This window comes from Rhincodon typus, chromosome 9, assembly GCF_021869965.1.
Source record: "Rhincodon typus isolate 14 chromosome 9, sRhiTyp1.1, whole genome shotgun sequence".
Lineage (NCBI taxonomy): Eukaryota > Metazoa > Chordata > Chondrichthyes > Orectolobiformes > Rhincodontidae > Rhincodon > Rhincodon typus.
The window spans coordinates 52477409-52502085 of NC_063340.1; the positions used below are offsets into that span (position 1 = coordinate 52477409).

Here is a 24677-nt window from a genome sequence, read left to right on the forward strand (position 1 = left end):
CTAGCATAAAATTAGGATTGGACAGTGATTGCAGGTTTGGCGGTGGAAAAGTGCCCCCCTTCTTTGCACACAGGGGTTCCATAGGTATGTGATTTTTCTTAAACTGCCCAGATTGTCTTGATCGTGCAATGTCCCTTGCCGTTGTTCCGTCAGGGTTGACCCTTGCTCAGAAGTTATAATGCAGGTGTGACAACCATCATTTCATTGAGATACGAGTTTCCACTAAAAAGTAGGACCTAGCTGTCCTTTGCCTGAATTAATATAACAGTGCTGCTGGGGGCTTTCAGCCACAAATTTTTGCAACAACTTGAAAATTGATCATGATACACCCACGTATTAAATGCAGTGCATTCACTGCACATTGTGTTAAAATATTGCCTGCTGGATTCACCCGAGGGTGATGGGAGAGTTGAAATGAACTTGCCTATCTCCAGTATATGCCCTGATTTTTGCAAGGACATAGAGCTTCTCTGCTGTGGAAACAATGCCAAAAAAAGTTGGAAATCACAAATCTCACCCTGAACTCAACATCTCTCCTCTCCTTGTTGAGGGAGCAAGGTTGTGAAAAGGCATGCTTCTGTGTTTAAATACATTAACTCAGTGAAACTGCCAAAGGTGTCAAGGAACTTTCCAAACAAATGTGTGGATTTTAAAAAAGTGATATGTATTCACAGTGCCTGTCGACTTAAGCCATCATAGGTTTTGTACTGCATAATTGATTTCCCAAACTATCTTTTACACAATGGACTCCCTATGTCTAGTGAGCATTTTGGTGGAAGCTCTAACTGCTTATAGAATAGAAATATTTGTTTACAAAAAGACTAAACACTTGAATGCAATAGCTATTTTTAATAAGGGGTTCAAGGGAATAAGATAAATGAACATGAAGGTGTGAAGGACCATGGGAATAGGTAGAGAGAGGGGCTGATGGGGCATGAGGAGTGTGTGGGGTGAGGGGAGTAAATGAGAAAGATCATTTGTTTTTGTCTTTATTTTTAAACATTGACCACAGTGTTGGAGCCCTGAGGCAGACTTTCCACCCAGACCACTCCTGTGTCTGGCCTAACTACCAATCTCTCCTCCAAACTGAAAATTGGAAGTGTGGTAATTTTTACAGTTTGAGTTTGCAGAACCAGGAATTCTTTTGCCTCTGTGCCATTATTTCTTATCAAAGTGAGAAACCATCAAGACTGTGAAATGTCTTTCTGAACTATTTAGAGTGACTGATTTGGTTATACTTGTGGCTCCTACATTTGGTACCATTGTTGTTTAGTTACTTCTGAATTTTGGCAAAGTGCTGTATACTTTTATTTTGTGTGCTATTTATAGACTGATCATAATGGTAACTTTATACAAAATACTGGAGATCCCTAATTTGTTGACATTTTTGGTTCTTGTCAATAAATATCCCACTTGTACATCTCTATCAAGATGAAATGGGTTTACCAAATTTAATATAAGCCAGGATTTTCCCATTTCCAGACTTAAGTAAAAAATGTTCCTGGGGGCGAACCCTGGACCTGCCATGGTCAGAAAGTTTGCTGGATCTTCAGGCAGCTGACTGACTGACTGCTATCAGCCTGCTCTCGGGCTGTAATTCTGGCAAATGGAAGTCCCAACCACTTGGATTTGCTAGACATTCGGAAGGTAGCATCCAAAATACAGCAACGCCATGATACAATTCAAGGCTGCTGCCAAGACTACCACACCCTCCCCCCCCCCCCCATATAGATGGAGGATCACCAATACATGTCAGTGCTGTTTAGGGAGTGGTTTGGGTTGGGAGTCATGGGATGCATGGATGCATTGTCATCCAAAACTGACAGCCTACCTGCACTGGTTTATTAGTTGGTTTGACTGTTTCTTGACCCACATGGATACAAAATAATTGTCTCCCAGGTGGCTCTTAAGCTTTCATTGATTAAAGATCTTCATTGACAATGGATCAGAAAAGTCAAGTCTTAGCCTTCCCACCCAGATTGCTGGAAGGAGGAGGGTATCACCCTGATGTCAACCTATCTGATTGTCTGCCCCCCCTTGCTGTGTTCAGGTTCTCAGGACAGAAAATTGCACCCAAACTGTTATGTACTTTACACAAACCTTCAGAGTGGAAGTCACTTCGGTCTATGCAGAGCAACTTAAAATGAGTGTTTTGAAGCTTCAAATGACATCTTATAATTTGAGATATAGCTATAATAGATGTTGCTGATATGCAATTTGCCAATTTTATCTTGATTTGTACAAAACTAGTTCATAAATATCCTTTTATAATATCTAACTGTAATATTGAGATATTTATTCACTGGCAAATTAATCACCATGGGTATTCACTATACCAAAATGATGCAAATTATTTGCACGAATTTTCTATTTCTAAGTAAAGAAAATTTACTTACCTCAAATATTTGATACAGCTTAAGTATAAATTATCTCCTAAGTGAAATGTGAACAGGCAATAAAAACAAGCTTTGCCAGTTTTGGTTTTGACCCAAGAACAGTAAGTGTGCAGCAGGGAGGAACTAGAGTAATTGCGCGTTTATTTACAAAGAAGCAAAGTCAAGTCTGAACTTAATAATACTATTTTTCTTACAATCAAAATTTCAAAATGAATATCTTCAAATTTAATTCTTTAAACTTGAAATCATGAACAGTTTTGTTTATAATAACCTCTATATTAAGTGTTCCATTCAACACATGAAACATAATGTTATGTAAAGTGTGTCATCTTGTGCCAATAAACAGTGGCTTACTTGATGGACAACAACGCATTTATTAAAGTATACTGTATGATTTACAGGTGCTTGGTACTTTTTTTAATTTTGCTATTTTATAAGTAAGAATGTTCCATTTTGAATATTTTTTTTAGATGATTGTTCTGAATTTTATGAAATGCTTAGCACTTTATTTTGTGGTCCACTTACTGAAATTTGCAGTTTTGTTTAGAATAAAAGTAGTGTTTTGCTGAACATTGTCTTTGTTAATATCTCTATTTGCATCTTTGAGAGGTTTTCAATACGATAAATACAATATAATCTTGTTTGCCAAAGTGCCTCTGGCAGAACAGATGCAAGCCTGTAAGATTGTTTTGTGTAACTCATGATCTTATGGGATTTTTACTATTTTGGCAAATCTGAAATAATCATTTGAGTGTTAATGATCCTAAAGTGATTTTCCACCAGTAGAGGTTTTTGGAGCCTCTGTGTTACCAGTTAATGTTTTGTGTTTTTCGGTTGCACTTTATTTGATTTTTTTTTTAAACAAATGACTTGTGTAACCTGATACCAATATTAGATGTTGGATTTGCAACCAGAACATCAGAGATTGTGCCCTTAAATCACATTTTGAACAGATTGCAGAAGGACTTTATTCAGATTTTTGTGCAGCCTCGTGAGTTGACCAAGTATGGGTGGAAATCCTTGACCATACATTTAAAATCCTTCCAAGGCAGGGGGTAAAAGTAAAAGCATAACATATTATAAATAAGTGAATTCTTGATGTTTTTGAAAATGAGACTATTTGTAAGCAATTAACTTATTCCTCTGTATTCTAAATGCCTGTTAAAAATATGATCATGGTCTGTTAAAAGTTAAAATGTTCCATAACGGTTTTGGCCTGAATCTTCCATTTGAATGAACGCAATATGTTGAAATCAACTTTCCACTGCATCTCCAAGCTAATGGCAAAATTTAAAAGTAGTGTTGAGCATTTCTACATTTACAAACTAATACAGTCAATTCGGTTGTACCTTAATCTCCTTTCTTCCTGTGATTTTGCTTCAGTCAAACAGACTGAAAAATGCAGAAACTACAAGTTGACTTTAAAATTTATGAAATTGAGCTGGCATTGACAAACACATTTATAAGATAATACATTCTTGAATATAATTTCAAGTCATGATATGGCTCAAAATCTCCAAAAGGTGAAATCCCTTCAGGTCAGCAGTTTTCCACATATACATTTCTGCTTTGTGACTTAGTTAAAACATCTTTAAACCTTTTGAGGGACTTGTTTGTTTTCAGAATTTTTGTTATACCCAACAATGCAATGCTTTAATACTCTGCACTTCATGGACCACGAAAGAACAGCTTGCTGCACTTCCTTTTCATTTGCTGTTGTTATTTCACTTATGCATTATGACAGATGGCAGTGGAGAGTGTAATGCTCTTTTAGTCTTCCCTAGCAATCTAATGGAGGTCACAGAAGGTTTTTCAACTCTTTCCCTCTTGGTACAAGAAGCATGTCAATCATGAGTTATCAACTCTACCATCATTAAGCTTCGGAAACACAAAGGACCAGCTTGATCGAGTTGCTAACGAGTTTGTTCACTTTGATAAGATCTCATTTTACAATGGTTTCACCTTTGAAATAAATTTGTAGATCCTTTCTTAATAACTTGTGTAGCTTTGGAAGCTAACGGCATTTTGGCTTTTAAACTCAGTCTTTTTAAAAAATAAATCACCCTTTGGAATAACTTCTGGAAAGGACCCTTTAATTGTCTATCCGGGACCCAGATTGATTTTCTCTACATGCATCTTCATTTCTGCTGAATTATAAAGCCGCTAATTTATGAAGGAAATGGTCGGCGATCTGCAGCACAGATGTGCCAAAATCATACTAACGCACAAAACACAAGAGTGCCAAGGAAAATGAAAATTGGAATTTCTAGGTTGTTATGCTTAGCCTCCCATTAAACTTTCTCTTGGGAACTATTTTAGGAAGCTTTTGTCTAAAGAGCTGAAGGGTAATAATATTTGCAGATAAATAGGATTCTTTATCACTGTAAGAAAGAATTTATTGATCACCTGTCCCCTGGGGACTTTTTGACTGTCAGAAAATGAGCCCTTGATACATCTTGGTTCAGTACCCTTATGCAGGTCAGATATCTCTAGATCTGCCCAGTGACCTCTCTCTATAAGGGTTCTAGGCATACAATGTTCTTTGCTGAGTCAAGATGTTTAATTTTTAACTTTATAATAATACCCTTTTTGTGTTGTGAATTTTTTTTGCATCTTAATCTTACTTGTTAAATTTTAATGCAGATTGTGAGTTATTCTGCAGCAACACAATAGTAGTTACAGTTTTCATTTTTTTGTTGGAGCTGATGAATAGCTGTATTAGTGGAGTGATGTTGATTTACTGTTATTGATTATAAATGTTCTTATAACCATCATTATAATATAACTGTTATGCTTAATGATGAAGAAATGCATTTCAAAAAGTATTTTTGTTTTTAAAAATGAGCATCTTTTGTTGGATTAACCTCCAAATTGAACAAGTGCATATTGTTTGACCATTGAATATCGGCAGCTGATGTTCTTTTCGGTTTGTTCACTCATTTGCCTAGTCACTAAGGGGTTGCTCTGCAGCTCGGTCCTCTCCAAACAGCCTTGTTTCCATAATTGCTTTGTGTATTTTCCTTGACAAACAGCATTTCACATACAGGAAGGACTGTCACCTAATCACCTGAAAAAGGCCAAGCTGATGTTCTTCTACACGCGGTACCCTAGTTCCAACATGTTGAAGATGTTCTTCTCTGATGTGAAGGTAAGCAAGAGAAGTGGGATTTTGCCCTCTTTCTTGCCGAAGCCATTGCAACAAGAAAAACAATGGTGGTTATTGTTTTCTATTTACTACTTAATTTGTTTTTGATGTGGCATAGACTGAGCATAAGGAGGATGAGTAAACTGACAGATTCAGGCCACATTATTCAAATTAGAATATGAAGGCTGTCCAGTCACAGCTGCACCCTCCCTGCTGGTATATTTAACCCTAATTTGTTTTTTTTCTTCCGATTTTAAATTGTCTGCCTTCCCTCCCCTCCCAAAGGCTTTAAAGATTGTTGCAAAAACTTTTTATTTTTATCTGCCATAAATCATTTTTGTAATTTTATCAATAATGTTCTACTGCTTTTGGTAACTTAAAAGCCCTTCATCATTTAGTCATTATTTCAGTCATCTGTGGTAGAATTTACTTTTGTTACTATTCAATTCAAGGAAACAACCAGGTCTAGTACAGAAGACCTTCTTACTGAAGAAATATCGGCAAAATTATCATTGCATTCCTAGTCAAGTACGCTGATAGTAAGAATGTGATTTTTTTTTTTGTGCAGAGGAGGTTCACCAGGATGTTGCCTGGTATGGAGGGCGCTAGCTATGAAGAGAGGTTGAGTATATTAGGATTATTTACATTAAAAAGACGGAGGTTGAGGGGGGACCTGATTGAGGTCTACAAAATCATGAGGTATAGACAGGGTGGATAGCAAGAAGCTTTTTCCCAGAGTTGGGGACTCAGTTACTAGGGGTCACGATTTCAAGGTGAGAGGGGAAAAGTTTAAGGGAGATATGCGTGGAAAGTTCTTTACGCAGAGGGTGGGGGGTGCCTGGAACGCGTTGCCAGCGGAGGTGGTAGAGGCGGGCACAATAGCGTCATTTAAGATGTATCTAGACAGATACATGAATGGGCAGGGAGCAGAGGGATACAGATCCTTGGAAAATAGGCGACAGGTTTAGATAGAGGATCTGGATCGGCGCAGGCTTGGAGGGCCGAAGGGCCTGTTCCTGTGCTGTAATTTTCTTTGTCCTTTGTTCTTTTCCTATCTATGGTGAAACTTTCTTCTAATTTTAAAATGCAGCACCAACAAAGAGATAATATTGAATTGAATTAATTCCTGGACATTTTCCTGTGTGTCTCAGCCTTCTGTTGTTGCAATGTTTTCCAGTCCCTGTATTATGTTGTAAGATGTTAATAGACTTGTGTTAATGGCCCTCTGTGTATGCAAGTTTTAAAATAAAGAAGCAAATTCTAGCTTGGTTAGGAAAACGAGCCTAACACAACTAAGTGATATTCTTATTTTGGAAGTACTGCACTGTATTGAGTGCAACACTAATATGAAATCTTTGGTTGAAACACAGTAATTATGTTTTTGGAGTTGCAGAGTTGCAAATCAATCTCAACCTCTTGAGATTTGCAGCAACATTTCTGCACCACAATGCAATGCATCCAGGATCATTATTAATGCGATTAATACCTATTAACAGTAAAAACTAGCAAATGGTTACTAATGCTTTTCTTATCTTAATTCTTAAATTCCTCACTTGAGTTAAGAAATTTTTGTGTTTTCACAGATGTTCCATATTTTGAAATTTGCCAAAATGTTATAAAATTATTAATATCACTTCAATAAAAGCTGATATTGGTAGATAATATTTGTTTTCAGTCTTTAATATGAATAGAAATAAAATGTTTCATCACAGGATTTTTGAGCTTTAATGTCATGAGTTTCCATTGTCTGAATTGTCTGAAAGAAAGTACAAAATTTATGGTGACTAATTTCTTGTGCAAGTTTTTAAGATATCCTTTAATGTTGGGTTGTGTGTGTGTGTAAAATATATTTTCCTTCCCTAAATAATTAACCCCCAGTTGATCCAAAGGCTGCCCCTTTTTTTGACAGTTTACCTACAAGACATCACGAAACAGTGACATTAAGGGAATAGGTTAGATTAAACAATGCTCATACATCAGATAAACATTACACATGCACTCCAGAAAACAGGATTACATGGGGATTAACTGCAAAGAAAATATTTACATTTATATAGTGCCTTTCACATCCTCATGACACCCCAAAGCACTTTTTAACCAATTAGCGACCCATGGAATAACATCTCCAACAATTCAGCTCTATTGTAGTGTCAGTCTAGATTATGTGCTCACAGTCTAGGGCGGGAGCTTGAAACGACAACATATTGACTTTCTAAGGCGATATTGCTACCACTGAGTTGTGCAGACTTTTCACAAATATGCACTGTCATTTTCCCCCTAATTTTACATGTATGTAATTTGTTTGAAAATGAGGAAATTAAAATGAAATATAAATTATTATATTTAAAAGCCTCTATTTTTCGTGGGGTTTGACCCCATGTGAATAGGGCCTGAGAGATGATTTTCATGAATATGTCAATACAGTCGGAATGGAATATTAACCCATGTGGGTAGACCTAAGTAATTCTGGGAATGGAATTGCTGATCTTCATCTTTTTGGCAACAATTCCGGAATTATATTTTTAATGAAGGAGGTCTCTGGTTGCCATTGACAGTTTTACTCTTCAAAGAAGGAGTTCTTCTGCTTCATACTTCGTTACTGCATTTGATTCTTTGCATTCCTCTTTTATGAACTTCAATTTCGTTTCAATGTCTGAATATGACCAGTAAAAGAAAAATGTATTGAGGTTATAGGCTTGCTAGCAGCAGTGATTGAATTTGAGTTGTGAGATCAAACTTCAAGAACTCCTTTTACTGACTTGTAGGCTAGCAAATGGAAGCCAAATTAAAATATTATTTTGACTTCAGTTTTTCAATGTAAATGGGACAGTTTGTTACTTTCATTTTGCATTTTCAATGTTAAATTGAGTCCTGCCTTTAGATCGATGCCATTACTAACTTCAGTAAAGTTAGATGCCAAGGAAATGGTGACTGGAAATACAATCTGTGGCCATCACTAAGTTAACTGGATGAACTTCTTCCACTCTCTATGCACTAGCAAAATGGTTTCACCATTAACTTCACTCTTCTTCCCTAGAAGTTGAGAATGTTATAGCTGAAAAAGAACTGTGAGCTGAATCTGTGCTTCCAAAGATAGATGGTTTGGGATCATGTCAGAGGTTTTAAAAAATCTGGAACAGCAACCACCCCACCAATTCTGTTTTGTTTTGAAGTTGGGACATGGTTTGGATGGCCAACCTGATTGTGTAAACTAGTTGGTCAGTTAAAAGAGTGAGAATGTATGGATTCATTTTAAAACCCATTCTATTTTTTAATCATGGGTAGAAAGGCTTTGGGAAACTCCACCTACAGAAAGTGAGGGTCCAAGTGCCTTTGCAGTCCGGTTTGTGAGCCAAGAAGAACAGAAGTGTTTCGTTCCAGGCCCAACACAATCCTGGAGGATTTAAAATTTGTAGAAGACCTTAAAATCATCCTAAATCTTTTGCTTCTAGAATATGGCTAGCTTTGACTCTGTGAAGCAGGCTTCCAGGCTAAAAGGCCTTGTCTGCCTATTGAGTCATCTACGGATTGAAACTCTGCTTAATAAATTCTGTCACAAATTGGGAATGTCCTTCACCCAGGTTTTCTAACCCCTCGGTCTCTCTGAACAATACTTTCCTTTAGGCTAATGTACAAGACCGAAGCTTTAAATATTCCAGTATATCTGTTTTCTTTGCCTCTCCTGATGGAAAGCTGTACTTATACATTTAGTGGCAAGAAAGGAAGCATTCAGCACATGTTCCTGGGTCCCAATCCTGGTGTGGTGATAAATTCTGGGTCTGGAATCGGGAGATGTTGGCAGGATCCTGGAAGTGACTTTTGACATAGTTGGCCGATTTATTGGCAGTGCTTGCCTATTGACAGCATTGGGTGGGATCCTGAGACTGGACGCCCAATAGGATGCCCTCCAGCATTAATAGATTGGAATCCCCATGTCCAAAGACATTTGCTGATTATGTTGAGAGAAAGGAAGAGCTCTGAAGATCTTCTACAAATTTAAAAATATGAAGTGGTCACCACTGCCAGGCTGTGTTCATGAATGGGCAAACATCCCTCTGGATGGTAAGCAGGCCCTTTTACCTGTGGCAGAGGGGAGGTCAGTATTGGGGAATAGACAAGAAATTCTGTTGCGCAGAGTTGGCTCCTCCATCTGACACTGGGAAGATGCCTCCATCCCCAGTACGTGTTTCAGCCTTGGAGCCTGCGTGCCAACTTAAATTCCAGTCTTTGTCTTCAGAGCAGCTGTCATGTTCCCAGTCCAGCTATTACTAAGCTGGCTCGCAGACTGAAACATGTTGTAAACCAGCACGCCTGCTTGGTGTCGTGAAATTGTGGCTTCATCCTCCTCCAACTCTGTTGCTACAGCTAACTGAAAATGCAGCCCTGTGTAAATGCACTAGTTTTAACAGGACTGCAAAATCAGTTGCTTTTAGCAGTGGTCATGTTTTATGTTTTTAAGAAAAGACTATTAAACATTGTTGCAGAGTGGTGGCCCTTTCTTCTGTTCTACACTATCTGTGCCCTGCTGCATCTTCTAAGAAGGCAGTAAGAACATCTGGTTGTTTTCTGTACTTTTGACAGGCAGTCTCGAGACCTATGGAAGTGCAATGTATGAAATTCACTTCGTTTATATTCTAGTGCACCATTGATGGTGATGGGCACAGGGGATTACCAGCAATAGCACATTATTAATATAAAAGTGCCTCTTGATTGCATGGTTTAACGTCCATTAAATGTGCCTGAGGTCGTTTTTTATTGAAAACAACTTTTATCAGTTATAAAATGCAACTAAGGCCTATTTCTGGAAGCTTTTGATGGTGTTATGTCCTTTTTTATCAGCTGGTGGAAAATGTGACCCAAGATTTATCAGAAAACTTAATATTCATGAGCCCCATATTATGTACTGTGTTCCTGTCATTGATCATCTAGTAACCAAGTAATTGTAAAAGTAAGATTATGCTTAAAAACTAAAACAGAACAAAGACTTTAGGCATAGAATAGTTGGACAAATATTTATTTTCAGTCGTTGCATTAAAGTACATTTTGCAGTAATTGAAATTGGTGTGATGTTCCCAAGTTATTCTGAACAGAAAAAGGTGAGTCAATTGAATCTTGGAAATGAATTCTGAGAAATCATACATCAAAATAACTGATAGGTCTTGCACAATAGACAGAATTACAAATTTTCTGAAATGCCTTTTAGTTTTAGTTTTCATTTGGACCATTTGTGGTCTTGTTCCCCCTTTTCACCCTTTTAAAGGTGATTCAGACTGCTTTTAACTTTGGCAATAGTACTGCGCAGCAAAATGGATGAGGTGACAGTTTACATCTGGTGCCCTACACATAGTATTTATTCATCAGTTAATTTGCTTGATATGATTATCATATTGTGCAATATAATTACATAGAAATTTGAGTAGCCAGACCATTTTTTAATACACTTGGATCCCAACAGTTTTGAGGTTCAAAGGTCTTGTGTTTTTAGTAATGACATTTTATCATTACTCATATTTGATGTAATGCCAAAATTAATTTGAATAGTATTGCTATGAGGAGTTTGCTGAAGGAATTTGAAAGTAGTCCTTATTGTTTGGCTCTATGAGAACTTAAACACAACATTTGTTGCATTTAATATGATTCCAGCACACTTGTACTGCCTGAAGATCACCTCAAATAGAAAAAAAATCCTGAACTTCAACAGCTCGTGTCAAATATTAAATCACTTTGTTCTCCAAGCACAGGTGCTTATATTGTCACTGTTCTTTGCCAATAACTGACAATATGTAACTGTGTGCTGTCTTACAAAATGGCTTTTAAAGTCCAATATTGTATAGGAAAGGCAATATGGCTTAATGTAGTGCTTTAAGAACAACTTGTATCCTCAGGATGTTTCATCGGTTTAAAGAAAATTATTTAATTTTCTGTTCCGTCCACTTCTTTCCCCTAACTTCTTTTCCCCCAACCAGCCCGACCCTATTGACTTGAGTCGATCACTGCCTAGCTGGATTAAGGTGTCGAATTGATTTGGTTCATACGTCTTTTGACTGCGCTCATTGAATGTTGGGATTGTCCCATGTCCCGTGGGAAGCATTAGTCCATCATAGGGCCAACTAGCCTGCAGAAAAAAGAGGCCTTCTCTCGTGGCATTCACATGTTTGTGATGCACCAGTGAGGACCTTTTTAAAGATCAAGATTACTGTGTTTGTTTTTAAAAAACAAACTGTAATTCAGGAACTGTTGATGTTTGATAAGCAAAAAACGACAGAAGTCTTAAATGCTGAGCCCTCATGTTTGAGTGGCTCTGTTGTGGCCAGTACATCTCTGGTATTTCAATTCTGTAACAATAGATTTTAAATCTCCCTTTATACCCTTCTGCCAAACACTGTCATGTGGACTTACTTTTTTTTTGTAGTCCCACTGGGTCATCTACAGGCCATTCTAGAAAAAAATACCCTTTCTTTTTCTCTATTCTTGTATGTAGGAGACAATGTCTTGTAACAATACTGAAGCTTAATCTCCATGTCAAAGCAATTTTCATTCCCGGGTGCGCAGGCTGCTATCGTTTTGTTATGTTTTGTTTCTTATACTAAAAGAATTAAAAAGGAACAGTAGTTGTCATGGGGCCTGTAGTTCTTATCTCAGTGTCTGGAAATTTGGACAGTGTATTTTGCTGCAGAGATAACATGGAAAGAACTCTGAGTTCAGCAAATAGTAATGGTTTTAAGTTCTATTGAAATCAGCAGCAAATCAGATAACGGGGTCCTTCAGTTGTCTTTTTAATCAGGTCCCCGCAAGGCTGAATGGAGACAGAGCAGACACACAGTGAAAATATAATTCTTGGATAGGTTAAGTACATGTTTGAACTCTTGCAGTCAGAGTGATTTGATGATGACTTAATCATTTTCTGGTCAATTATCTGTGAGGACCCTTGCAACTGGAAGGCAATTATAATGCAAGCTGGCCTTTGGGAGCTGCAACAGTCTCCACTCCTGTTTCCTTGTTACTTAGCCTTCATTTGCCATGAATTTTCATTCACTTCATTATCTTAAATTCACTGGAATAGAAACAACTTTCTGCATTGTAATTACACACCCATTAACTGTCAGCTTGATAGAAGCAGGCAGCCCTCTTCATGGTCAGAGCAAATGCTTGATAAGTGCTCACTGTGATTTTTGATTAATGCACACCCCTTGCTGTAAAAGGGAAAAATGATAGATGTCTATGATGAGAAAAGGCAGTGGATCATGCTTTCTTATGTACAGGCGGTTTAAATTTATTGGTTTTAACTTGACTAATAAAGATTTATCTGACCTTGTGCACATATGACCCTGTTGCAGATGAGGACAACATTTGTTGTACTCAAATAAGTCTCCATAAAAGTTCAGGGTCACCAAGCTACCAAGTCTGAAGCCAGCTACCCCACACAATCTAACTTCCACATAGTCTTCTAGAGATATCTACTGACAACCTAGCAATGACCTAATAGCTTTTATGAAGAACGAGGGAATAGAAGAGATACTTTAAAATCATTCTGTTTGGCCACTTCAATTCCCAGTCATGGATACTGCCCACTAATTCTGAAATCTTGAACTATGACTTCTAGTTCTGGATATATTGTTAGGAGGAGGGTAGACATAGATGAAGATTATTAATTAGCCTATTTATCAGGTCACCTTTTCTAAAAGAAATTTAGTTTTTGAAATTAATGTTATGTTTTTTACATTTAAAACTTCAGTTTTGTTATACAACAAGAAGACTGCAAAATGGTCGGGCTCTAAATTTACATGGGCACCTAAACCAACACTTTAACTGGAATGAGCCATCCAGTGCGAAAGTATTAACACCGGGCCAGCAAGTCTCCATTTCAGTGGGTCCATTTTGCTTGCCTGCTGGGATGAGGCATTATTGGGGATGGTGAAAAAGTCCTTCAAGAAACAAAATGATTTTTATGCCACTCCTTTTATATAAAAGTTTCTGATTTTCAATCAAAAGAAAGATATGAATTCTACAGAGACCCAGCATAACCCCCAACTGAGCTCACTTATGCTCTTCTGCAATCAAGCTTCACTTCAGTTTACTGAATGTATTGCCCTTCTACCTTAAGTTGGGTCTAATGGAGGGCAGTGAACCAGAGACTTTCAGCATATGGAGTCTTGTCTTCTGGCGTGGAGAATCATGTTTGAGGAGTTGAAGGTTTCAACAAACTCAAAGACCTCCATCAAAGTTCAGGCCAAATCATTTTGAGGATGTCAGTTGAACTCTTGCTGAAGTTAAAAGCCTTTGAAAATTTGGGTCCATTTCTTGGGGGACCAAAATGGATGTAATGACTGTATGACTTAAACACACATTAGTGTTTTACTATAATATTTAACCAAAAGGTACATGCCACGTAATGTATTTTCTATTAGTACGGAATTGCAAAATTAGAAGTCTATTATTGGAATATTTGCTATTAAGGTAAGCTTCTGAAAGTTTGTGCTTGATTACATTTGGCTAACTCTGATTTGTCCAAATGACCACCTTCATTTGTAATTACTGTTGTCATGACAATTCAGGATGCTATTGAATTTTGATGTCAATAAATTGCTTTTTTTAGTTCAATATGTTCTCCCCAAATGGCACACTGTTTCATGAACTGACCAAAGGATGAATAGGCAGTCCAGTTCCAGGTCTCTACTCATGTAGGCCAGGTGGAGGGGGTAAATGAAAGCAGCCCTGGGTGAGATAATGCCCTATGACTGTTCGATTTGCTGGGGATGCACTTGGTCTTTTACACTGCTTTTTAATCTCCTGAACAGACATTTGGCAGGGGACAGTAAAGTACATAAATGTAGAATTTTATCATCAACTTAAACTACTTTCTAGATCAGAAATTGTGATAAACACAGAAAGTGGTGAAATTTGTTAGAGCTGCTTGAACTACTCTTGTTTGTTTGTTGGGTGGCATACAGGCAAATATGCATCAATAAATATGCCTATTCCTAGTTTAGACTGGTGATGAATTCAGTTCATAGTCTAAATAGGATTCCAATTGAACTTGGCATCAAATCAATTGAACGATCTCAAATTTTTAATGTTTTAGTTGTGTGTTTGCAATGACCTATTTATTGAACTAACCATGTGTACAGGTAGAGATTGAGGCAAAACTGCTTTATTAGGAATTCTGAACAGTGCATTGTTATTGTATAAAGTATCTCATGTGGATATAATGCATGCATTTTTCTGTAATATCACTTAACATGTTTTTAAAAAGGTTTCAAATATATCATTTGATTTCACTTAGAATTTTAGTGACTGGGAGTATATTGTGGCAGATTGAAAAGTAAGCTGTTCATTCTGTTGTATTTTTCTATTGACAGTTTAATAGGTGCATCACCTCACAGCTTATCAAGTGGTTCAGCAATTTCCGAGAGTTTTACTACATCCAGATGGAGAAGTTCGCTCGTCAGTCTATTAATGATGGAGTAACAAGCACTGAGGAGTTAACTGTCTGCCGTGACTCTGAGCTGTTCAGAGCCTTGAATATGCACTACAACAAAGCAAATGATTTTGAGGTACAGGTTAATTTGTTTCATTTTTCAAGTGGCTCAAGAGTGGCAAATGCATTTGTAATTGTGCAGATACCTCTGTTTTATACAATCAATTTCATTTATTTTGCTGAAGCTAGTAGGACCGTGTGCCAGGACTTTGTTTTTAATGCTTAAAGATTGAAAACTTCTGTAAATATGTGTTCATGAAAGCTTAATTGTAATGATATTGAACAAAAATCCTGATAATTTGTGCCTGCTGAAATTACTGAGTTTGCCAAGCAAAAGGAATTAAAATTGTAGCTTGAGGTTCTATCGTTGAAATTTTACAGATCTCTTTGTTGCCTGTTAATTTTGTGTTTTGACCTTGGGTATTCTCAGCAGTTAGTCTTTGATGTCAGTGAAATTTAAATTCCACTGTGTCACAAAACGCTTGGTATGATGCAATCTGCTTTTATGGAGGTCGCCCAGAAGAAGCTACCACAAAATATTTAACCTTAGGTACTGACCACGGCCACAGGAAAAAAGGAAGTAAATTGCATCATGTTGACCAATATTTTACAATACATTATATCATCTTGCTCTGTTCGCATGCATTTTCTAAGTCATCGCATGGACAATAACGGTTGATGCAAGATTAGATAATGAAATAGGTTTAAACATACTCATTTTACTTTCATATGTTTTTCAGAAGAAATATGCTTTAGGAAGGTAGTAAAAATATATGTTGCCACTAAAGGATGAGAATGAAACTCCTATGGCTGGGTCTAAAATGTTTAGAAGAAATGCAGAAAGTTTTTTTGGAAGAGAAAATTTAACTCTAGCAGACCTAGGTTAATGTGGATAGAAATCTGGCAGACAAGTGGTAAATAAAGTAAACATTTAGAAATAACATCAGCAACCAATGGGCATGTTGGCTTATTTCAACAAATAAAGGCTGCATAGGAAAAGAAGAGTGAGTGTTTGAGCGATTTACAGCAATTATCCATCCAGTCCCTTCATCCTCATCATTGATATCAGTTGGAAGTAGTTGAGGCCTTAGCATTAAACTCAAACTTACAATTTTCCATGTTGGTCTTTGAACTCAGAACATCCAAGCTGCTAGTGCAGTACCATAATTTACTAACACAATTTCACAACAATAGATGTAGAAGCAAATTGGTGGGTAGCATCTGGAAATGGGGAGAACCATAATTTTGGCATTCCTGCCTTTAAAACCCATCATGACATGTGTTCTGCTGGATTTTTGATTACCAGTGAAAGTACCTATCCATTTTTGGATGCGCACAATGGCTAAGGTAAGGATGTTACACAACCCATTTTCCATTTGATGCTGGTTCATTTGTATATCCTTCAGTACAAAAGGCCATCTAGAGTCGCTAGTCACCACAGAAGAAAGTTGTTTGGTCTACGTTTACCGTTAACAGATGCAGTTAAAAGTCAGTTTCTTTTTTAAATTATTGCCAACTAAATTTCATCTGCCACTTTTAGCATTTATGGTTGGTTGTTTTTCTCCTCTTTACCCCTAACTCTCATTTTTGTCTGGGGGTGAAAGGTGAAGATGAAATAGAAGGAGACCAGGTTACTGTGGTTATACTGGAAGGAAATATTCCTCACACTTCTTATACTCCCCACACCAAAAGTACTTACACTATCAGTATATCAACGGCTATTAAGGTTCACCATTATGTTTATGTTCAGCTGCCACAAAACACATCTGTAACATGATGTGAACAGCTGTATAAAATGTATCAAGCAAGTCACTGATTCAATGTTATGCAAAGCTGACAATGGTACCTTCTGTAGACCTAGTGAGAAAATGGCAGGAAATAGTAATTTACAAAATGCCCACATTTCCTCAAGTCAAAGCAACAAATTTCATCCTTGTATTCATAATTGTCTGTTGCTTAATCCTTTTACCAATGTCACCCAAGAACTGATTTCATAAAATGTAGTTTATGATGGGCAGCACGGCATAATACAAGTCTTTTTTTTGTTTCTTTAGGAATTGCCACAATTCCTTCATTTTAAAACAGCCCATGCAGAGAACATTTTCTGTTCCTTAAAGGCTAGATGCTGCACAGCTCCTGGGAGATCAAGGCTATTCTTTTCACCCATGGTTAATGGTGCATGCACTGCCCCAAGACTCCAGATGAGAACCACTTTTAATGAGATTCATTCATCGCCATAACTGAGTAATTCACTAGCATGTGAAAAGTGCTACAAATGTTTGAATCAATTTGTAAAGGAGCAGGGAAATGGAAATGGTGGGTAAAGTGCAGGAGAAGTGGGAGCGAGGAGTGGGGAGGCGAAGGAGTTGTCACGGAAATCGTTAGAGCTTATTTTCAAAAACTGTCTAAAAGGATATAATCTAAAGAACACCTGAAGAAGGAGCGAGCCTGCAAAAGCTTGTGTTTTCAAATAAACCTGTTGAACTATAACCTGGTGTCGTATGACTTCTGACCTTGTCCACCCCAGTCCAACACCGGCACCTCCACATTGTAATATAATCACAATCTCTGGAATCGATGAACTGCTGATTGACATCTACAGCAGAAAATATTTGGGCTCAGCTCTGTTGTGGTTTATTAATTTTGTTCTTTGCTCTTGATCGGACTTCCCGATTACCCTTCAATTCAAAAATTTAAACTGGATGAGTTATGTATCAAATCGAAGCAGGAAGAGAATTAGAGGGAAAGAAAAATGTTCAAATGAGAACAGGAAAACAAGAACGGAAAGATATTTTAAAATGTATGCACATTTGAAAAGCATAAAATCTGAAGGAATGAGGGTCCACTTAAAATTGTTAATGTTTGTTGTTCTTAGAGGGTAGAAAAAATCAGAAAGGGTACTGTCACTGGAATATTCTCAGTTCTTCCATGCTAGCAACTCAAGTTGTGTTACTGGGGCAGGGTGGGTTTATTCTCATGCTCATGTTTTGTCTCATTTTTCTTTTTCAAATGTAATCTTTGGTAATATTGTCTTTCTATTATGCTGAAAACCGAATGTTGTGTGCATCTTTATTTTTCAATGTTACCTTCTATTTTGTTTCTGTAGTGCTCTACGCTTTATTTTCCCTCGCCCTCACCTCTCCTATTGTGTATTCGTGAATTTCAACCCTTCCCTCTTTATCTGTTGACTTTATTTTACTTGGCAATTTTTGCTCTGATTCCTTCTGCTGCACTTGCAACAATTCTATTGAACAATCTCCTATAGAATTTTATTACTATGCCTCCTTGAATTTGGATGTCCTGAGCCAGTTGAATGCACCTTGGACCTGAACCATATCAGAGATACTTCGCCTTATCTTAATGCATGCTTGCATTAATGAATGTTCCAGCTTCAAAGCTGATGTTAGAGAACCACTGTGATATTTAGAGATATTTATATATATATATTGTCATTTTGGTAAGGATGGAGGAGAAAAGAAGATTGAATTATTCTTAGGTATTCTCCCTATGGCAGTTTAATTGCTGACAAAGTGCAGCAGCATGCAGCGCAAAAGAACAGCAGAACCAAATGGACATGTTTCATGATTTTTACATGCAATGATCAGTACATAATTATTCTCTATGAAATACAAGAATAACTACAGCTATTAAAAACAAATAAAATGCTGTTCCCCTTTAGAAGACAATGAATCGAATTCGAGTTGAAATAAATTACTTGTATTGATGACATTTGGAGGGAACATTTCGAATATGCAATCCATGGAATCTTGCATTCAAATACATCTTCCAAAATTTTGAAAACAAAATTTGTTCTTCACACCAACCATCTTACTATAGCAAAATGCTTTGTTAACAGACTTATACTTTTTCATGTAAAGAATGTTGTAGTAGTTTGGAGCAACAGTATCATGGAGTATTGGGATGCAGATCAGTGCAAGTAAATACCAAGCAGCAGTCTCTTTTCTAGGCATAGGATGTAAGGGACATTTGAGTGAATTGATCCATGGCTTGCTATTCCATGTGTTTTTGGCCTGAGAATATAGAAACATAGAAGATACGAGCAGGAGGAGGCCATTCAGCCCTTTGAGCTTCCTTCACCATTCTTCACGGTCATGGCTGATTGTCCAACTCAATAGCCTAATCCTGCTTTCTCCCCATAACCTTTTGATCCCATTCACCCCAAGTGCTATATCTAGTTGCCTCTTGAATACATTCAATGTTTTAGCATCAACTACTTCCTGTGGTAAGGAATTCCACAGGCTCACCACTCTTGTGTGAAGAAATGCCTCCTCATCTCTGTCCTAAATCACCTACCCTGAATCCTCATGTTGTGACCCCCTGATTCTGGACACATTCACCGTCGGGAACGTCCTCCCTGCATCTACCCTGCCCAGTCCTGTTAGAACCTGTTATAAGTCTCTGCGATTCACCCCTCATTCATCTGAACTCCAGCAAGAACAATCCCATCCTGCTCAGTCTCTCCTCATACATCAGACCAGTCATCCCCAGAATCAGTCTTGTAAACCTTCTCTGGCCTCCCTCAAGAGCAAGAACGTCCTTTCTCAGAAAAGGATACCAAAGCTGCACACAGTATTCCAGGTGTGGTCTCACCAAGGCCCTGTATAACTGCAACCACACATCCCTGCTCCTGTACTTGAAACCTTTCACAATGAAGGCCAACATGCCATTTGCCTTCTTTATCACCTGCTGCACCTGCATGCTTACCTTCAGCAACTAGTGCATAAGGATGCCCAGGTCCTGCTGCACACTCCCCTCTCCCCGTTTACAGCCATTCAGGTAGTAATCTGTTGTCTTGTTTTTGCTCCCGAAGTGAATAACCTCACAGTTATCCAAACTGTACTGCATCTGCCATTGATTTGCTACTCGCCCAACCTGTCGAGATTGTGCTGAAGGATCCCTGCATCCTCATCACAGTTCATCCTCCCACCCAACTTGGTATCTTCTGTAAACTTTGAGATGTTACATTTTGTTCCCTCGCCCAAATCATTAATATATATTGTGAATACCTGAGGCCCCAGCACTGCTCCCTAATTTTGTCCCAATATGTGAACAAGGAAAACAAGCATAGATTTTTTTTTTAAAAGCAGGTCATTTTTTTTGATATAAAAGTTTTTGAGGTGGATGTGGCTTTGTACAGATGAATGGATTTCCCAGAGGGATTTGATAAACTACCCCAGAATAGGCTCACCAGCAAAATTGAAACTCATTGACTAAAAGGAAGGCAGCAGCTGCATGGGTGTGAAGTTTGTGGGGAAGTAGAAATAGTGATGAATAGTTTTTCCCAACAGTAGAATAGATACAGCAGTGTTCTAAGTTGGGGTTTTATTGCCACAGCATTGTTTCTGGTCCATTCTCATGACTAGTTTAGAATGTACAGGGCTTCCTTTCAAAATTTGCACACAGCACAAGGCTTGAAAGTGTTATGGACTGAAATATTTCAAGAGGATATAGGTTAGTGGAATGGGTGAGTAGACAGTTTAGCAAGTGGAATTTTTATTGTGTAATATGAAGTAATTTATTTTTGGTAGGAAGAATGAAAATGGCAATCTAAATTAGAGTGGTATTCTAGAGGGGATGAAGGAAGAGAGGGATCTCTGGTGCATGTGCACAAATTGTTGAATGTGGACAAGGCAGTTGAGAAATTTGTTAACAAAGATGTGGAGTCCTTGACTTTTTATAACTAAGGTAGGGAGTATAAAATCAGGAGTTATGAGAACTTGAACCAGTGGTTCATCCCACAGGTGGAGTACTGTGCTTTAGAAAGGCATGAAAGCTTTAGAGAAGGCGCAGAATTCAGTTAAGAAAATTCTTTCAAGAATGAGGAACTTCAGTTACATGGATAGATTGGACAAGTTGTGGTTGTTTTTTCACAGTGACTTGTTGCAAACAGGAATATACTGCCTGAGAATGTAATGGAGTCCGATTCCATCAAGACCTTCAGTAGGCAATTGGATAAACACCTGAAGGGAAGATTTTCAGGGCTATAGCAAAGTGTGGAGAAATGGAAATAACTACACTGCTATTGATGAGAGACACCACATAGTAGACAAGTCAACATGGCTTCAAATGTTTTGATTCTAACTTTGTAAGTTGTTTACCAGAAGATCAGTAGGAATCTGTCCATGTTCTCTGTCTCTAAAATAAGGGAAATACCAGATCTTCCGATTATTGGTAGAGAAAAAGTACCCAATGTTAACTGTACCTTGGTTTGTCCACTTACCTGTTTTCGCTGGAGCTTTCTTATTGCATCAACACTAGTGTCAGCAATGGGCAGTGATTAAAAAGCAGGAGGCCATGTGGCAAGAGTAATTCCAACAAAACCATGCCTTTTTTATATAACATACACTGAAGGCGCTTTCCTAAAGGTTTGTCATAACTTTTGACTTGCATGGTTTTAAATGGAGTTGTTAGCCCCAACATTGCATAGCCCCCTTTCCCCTCTCCCCACTGATTCTCAACCTTTGACTGTACCGGCCTTCAACTCACCACTCCTATTCCTCACCCCTAAAAGTACTCAATTTTCATTCCCCAAAAATCCTCAGCATTGTCCTTGATGAGGCTCAACCTTCCTTGACGTGCACTTTTTCTGATAATGTAGAGTCTTTGTACGTTGACTGGAGTTCAAGAACGGAGTCAAATGGATGAGGGTGCAGCTAAGGAGGTGAACATTGCAAAGACAAATGGAAACAGAACAAGAGGAGTTGTTTTAGTGATGGGAGAGGGTTGTAGTGAACATTGTTGTAGCCTCTGTTGTGCTTTGACACTCTGAATTTATTCAGAGTAATATTGCTGAGCAGCCTTTGCACATGCTGTGAAAAGCAAAGTAAATCCCTGTGAAAAGCAGAGTAAGTACATGACAAACAGTCCAAGTCTGTATGGTTGTGGCCAATTCATTTGACTATTGCAATTAACACGCTGTGATCAAGGATAAAACCAACACTCAGAAGTTTTAAGCTTCCTGCAAATGAGATCTGCATGTGCAGGCATCAGTACTTGCTCACGATCATAAGGTGCATCAGCAACTTAAGTTGACTCATTCAGTGCTCCTCATAATTGAAAGTCTCAGGCCACATTTGTTAAACCAATTTCGTAAAGTCACACTAGAATTTGAATTCCTACAATAAAGTTTGGAACTGCTGTCCTCTGATTGAGAAGTGTAATAAATAATTTGGCCAAATTACATATTCAGAAAACAATTTAGTGAGTTGACATTGTGAAGCAACAGGATTCAGGCAGGACATTCAAATTCAAAATAGGCTGTTCGCAAATAGTTGCTTAGTATGAAATAAAACATAATGGATTTCACCATGTTAGCTGGGTGGTTGCTATTGGAGAAGTAAGACTGAATTTTCAGGTTCTACCTACAGCAGAAGGAAAGTACCAGTGCAAGATAGTATGTTGGTTTCTTCCTGACATCAGCCCAAAGATGTGCAGGTTAGGTGGATTGGCCGTGCTAAATTGCCCGTAGCGTTCAGGGATGTGTAGATTAGGTGGGTTATCGGGGGATAGGTCTGGGTGGGATGCACTGAGGGTCGGTGTGGACTTGTTGGGCCGAAGGGCCTGTTTCCACGCTGTCGGGATTCTATGATCACTCTATGATTAACAAGTTTCATATTTGCTGGAGGTAGGTGATGCCAAGAATCTGCCAGACCCATTTAAGAATACCAGTTAACATGTCGAAGGAATAAAAGCAAAGTACTGTGGTTGCTGGAAATTTGATATTAAAATAAAGTGTTCAAAATACTCAACAGCTTGGACAACATCTGCACAGAGAGAAATAGAGCTAATGTTTCAAACTGGCAGTTCTGAAGTGTTATTTTCAATTTGATGTGAACATTGAGCTGTCCTGAATTTGATGGGCATATAGGCTGTGCCCTTGGTCTGGGTCAGGCCAGGTATATAGAGGTGGATACATAACCAGAAGTTGTTACAGGGTCCAGCCAGCACATGCGGAGGGCACATGGAGTTGTCAGTCGGTCAGTACAAGTTGCAATGAGAGTGATCAGTCAGCAATTGGTTAGGGCAGGCAGGGGTCTTTCCCCTTGCCCAATTGGAGAAGGGAAGAAAAAGCTGCCAAGTACAATTGGGTGGCCTTTTAGAAAGGGAGGCCGGGGAGTCTGACTACAAAGATGATAGCTGGGTCTCCACCTGCTGTAAGATGGAAGGATCATGTAGGAGGGAGGGCTTTCGATTTCGGGGACACTGAGTGAATCTGGGGGAAAATGATAGCCATGCAAGCTGGGTGAATTGCATCTGTACAGATGTAGGACCGAGTTCGTTTTCAAGGTGTTTCGTTTGTACTTTGGGGAGCATTTGATTTAATGCAGCGGGGATGTGAGAAATAGGTAAGAATGTTAGGAAGTAATATCGGGTTTACAAAATGATGGGAGATTCAGGCAGCACTAAGAGAATAGTAAGTTAATAGGTAGAATTAGAGTAAGGGAGACATTAATGAAGTCTAAAATCATGGTTACACTGCATGAATGTGAATGCATGGAATATAGTTACTAAGATTGAGGATTTATAAGCATAGATTGTCATGTGGAATTATGATGTCGTGGTAATGTTAGAGACCTGACTCAAGGAAGTGCAGATTTGTGTGTTAAATGTTTCTGGCAACAAGGTGTTCAGAAAAGATAGGAAAGGGGGAAAAATGGAAGGCTGGCATTTCCAGTTGAGGAAAGCGTGTCAGTGCAGAGGATGGTTTGAGGGTTCAAGGACCGAATTAATTTGATTAAAGTTAAGGAATAAGAAGGGTATATTTACATTACTGTAATCTATGGACCACCAGTTGGTTGGAAGGATGTGGAGTTGCATATCTACAAGGAAATTACAGTGAAGTGTAAGCATCCTGGAGTAGTTATAACGGGCAACTTTAATTATCGGTATTAGTATTTTAATCAACCCTTTATGACACACCTCTGGGACAGGTGAACCCAGATCGTATGGCCCAGATGTGAGGAAGGTACCACTCCACAAGATGGTGAAAATTGCCTGAATATAGACTGGGATAGTGTTAGTGTAAAAGGCAGCGAGGGAGTTCGCCTCCATCTCAAAGGATAGAAATTAAGCGCATGTTTTCTCCTTTAACTTATGACAGCTATCACATAGTAAATACAATTATGAACCAAACTGAATACACAAGATTCAGAGGGAGGTGAAAAAATTAAATATGAAAATGAGCAGGGTTCATGAAAAAAGTCTGGCAGCTAAAATAAAGGGAAATTTCAAAGTCTTCTGTAAGCACATAAGTAATAGGAAGAGTAGAACTGATTTAGGGACCAAAAGGGGGATTTTCTCACAGCAAGATTCATGGATGAGGTATTAAGTTAATACTTTGCATCTGTCTTTACCTATGAGGTAAATGTTGCCCTGAACATAGTGTTAGAGCAGGAAACATTAGAAATGTTTAAAATTGAAAAGGAAGAGGCATTAGGTAACCTGTTAGACCTTAAATTTGGATGAGCTGCCTACAAGGATGTCGAATAAAGTTAGTTCAGAAATTGCAGAGGCTCTGGCAATAATCTTCCAATCTTCCCTAAGTTCTGGTGTAGTGCTGGAGGGCTGGCAAATTGCAAACATTACTCCCTTATTCAAAAGGAGGTTGTGAAGATTGGTCTGTAACTGCTGGGCTTAT

General features: G+C 38.2%; 1 protein-coding gene across 2 annotated transcripts in view; it reads left to right on the forward strand.

Moving 5' to 3' along the window:
- Positions 1-24677, forward strand: part of prox1a (prospero homeobox 1a) — a 144371-nt gene that overhangs the window by 14242 nt on the left and 105452 nt on the right. Inside the window, exons 3-5 of one of the 2 annotated variants that reach the window (XM_048601244.1) lie at positions 5437-5544; positions 14901-15095; positions 17074-17357. In XM_048601244.1, the coding sequence (XP_048457201.1) occupies positions 5437-5544; positions 14901-15095; positions 17074-17259 (489 nt within the window). In that variant the 3' untranslated portion in view covers positions 17260-17357. Of the gene's footprint in view, positions 1-5436; positions 5545-14900; positions 15096-17073; positions 17358-24677 lie in introns of those variants that run through there. The other variant, XM_020527572.2, reaches the window with a different exon arrangement.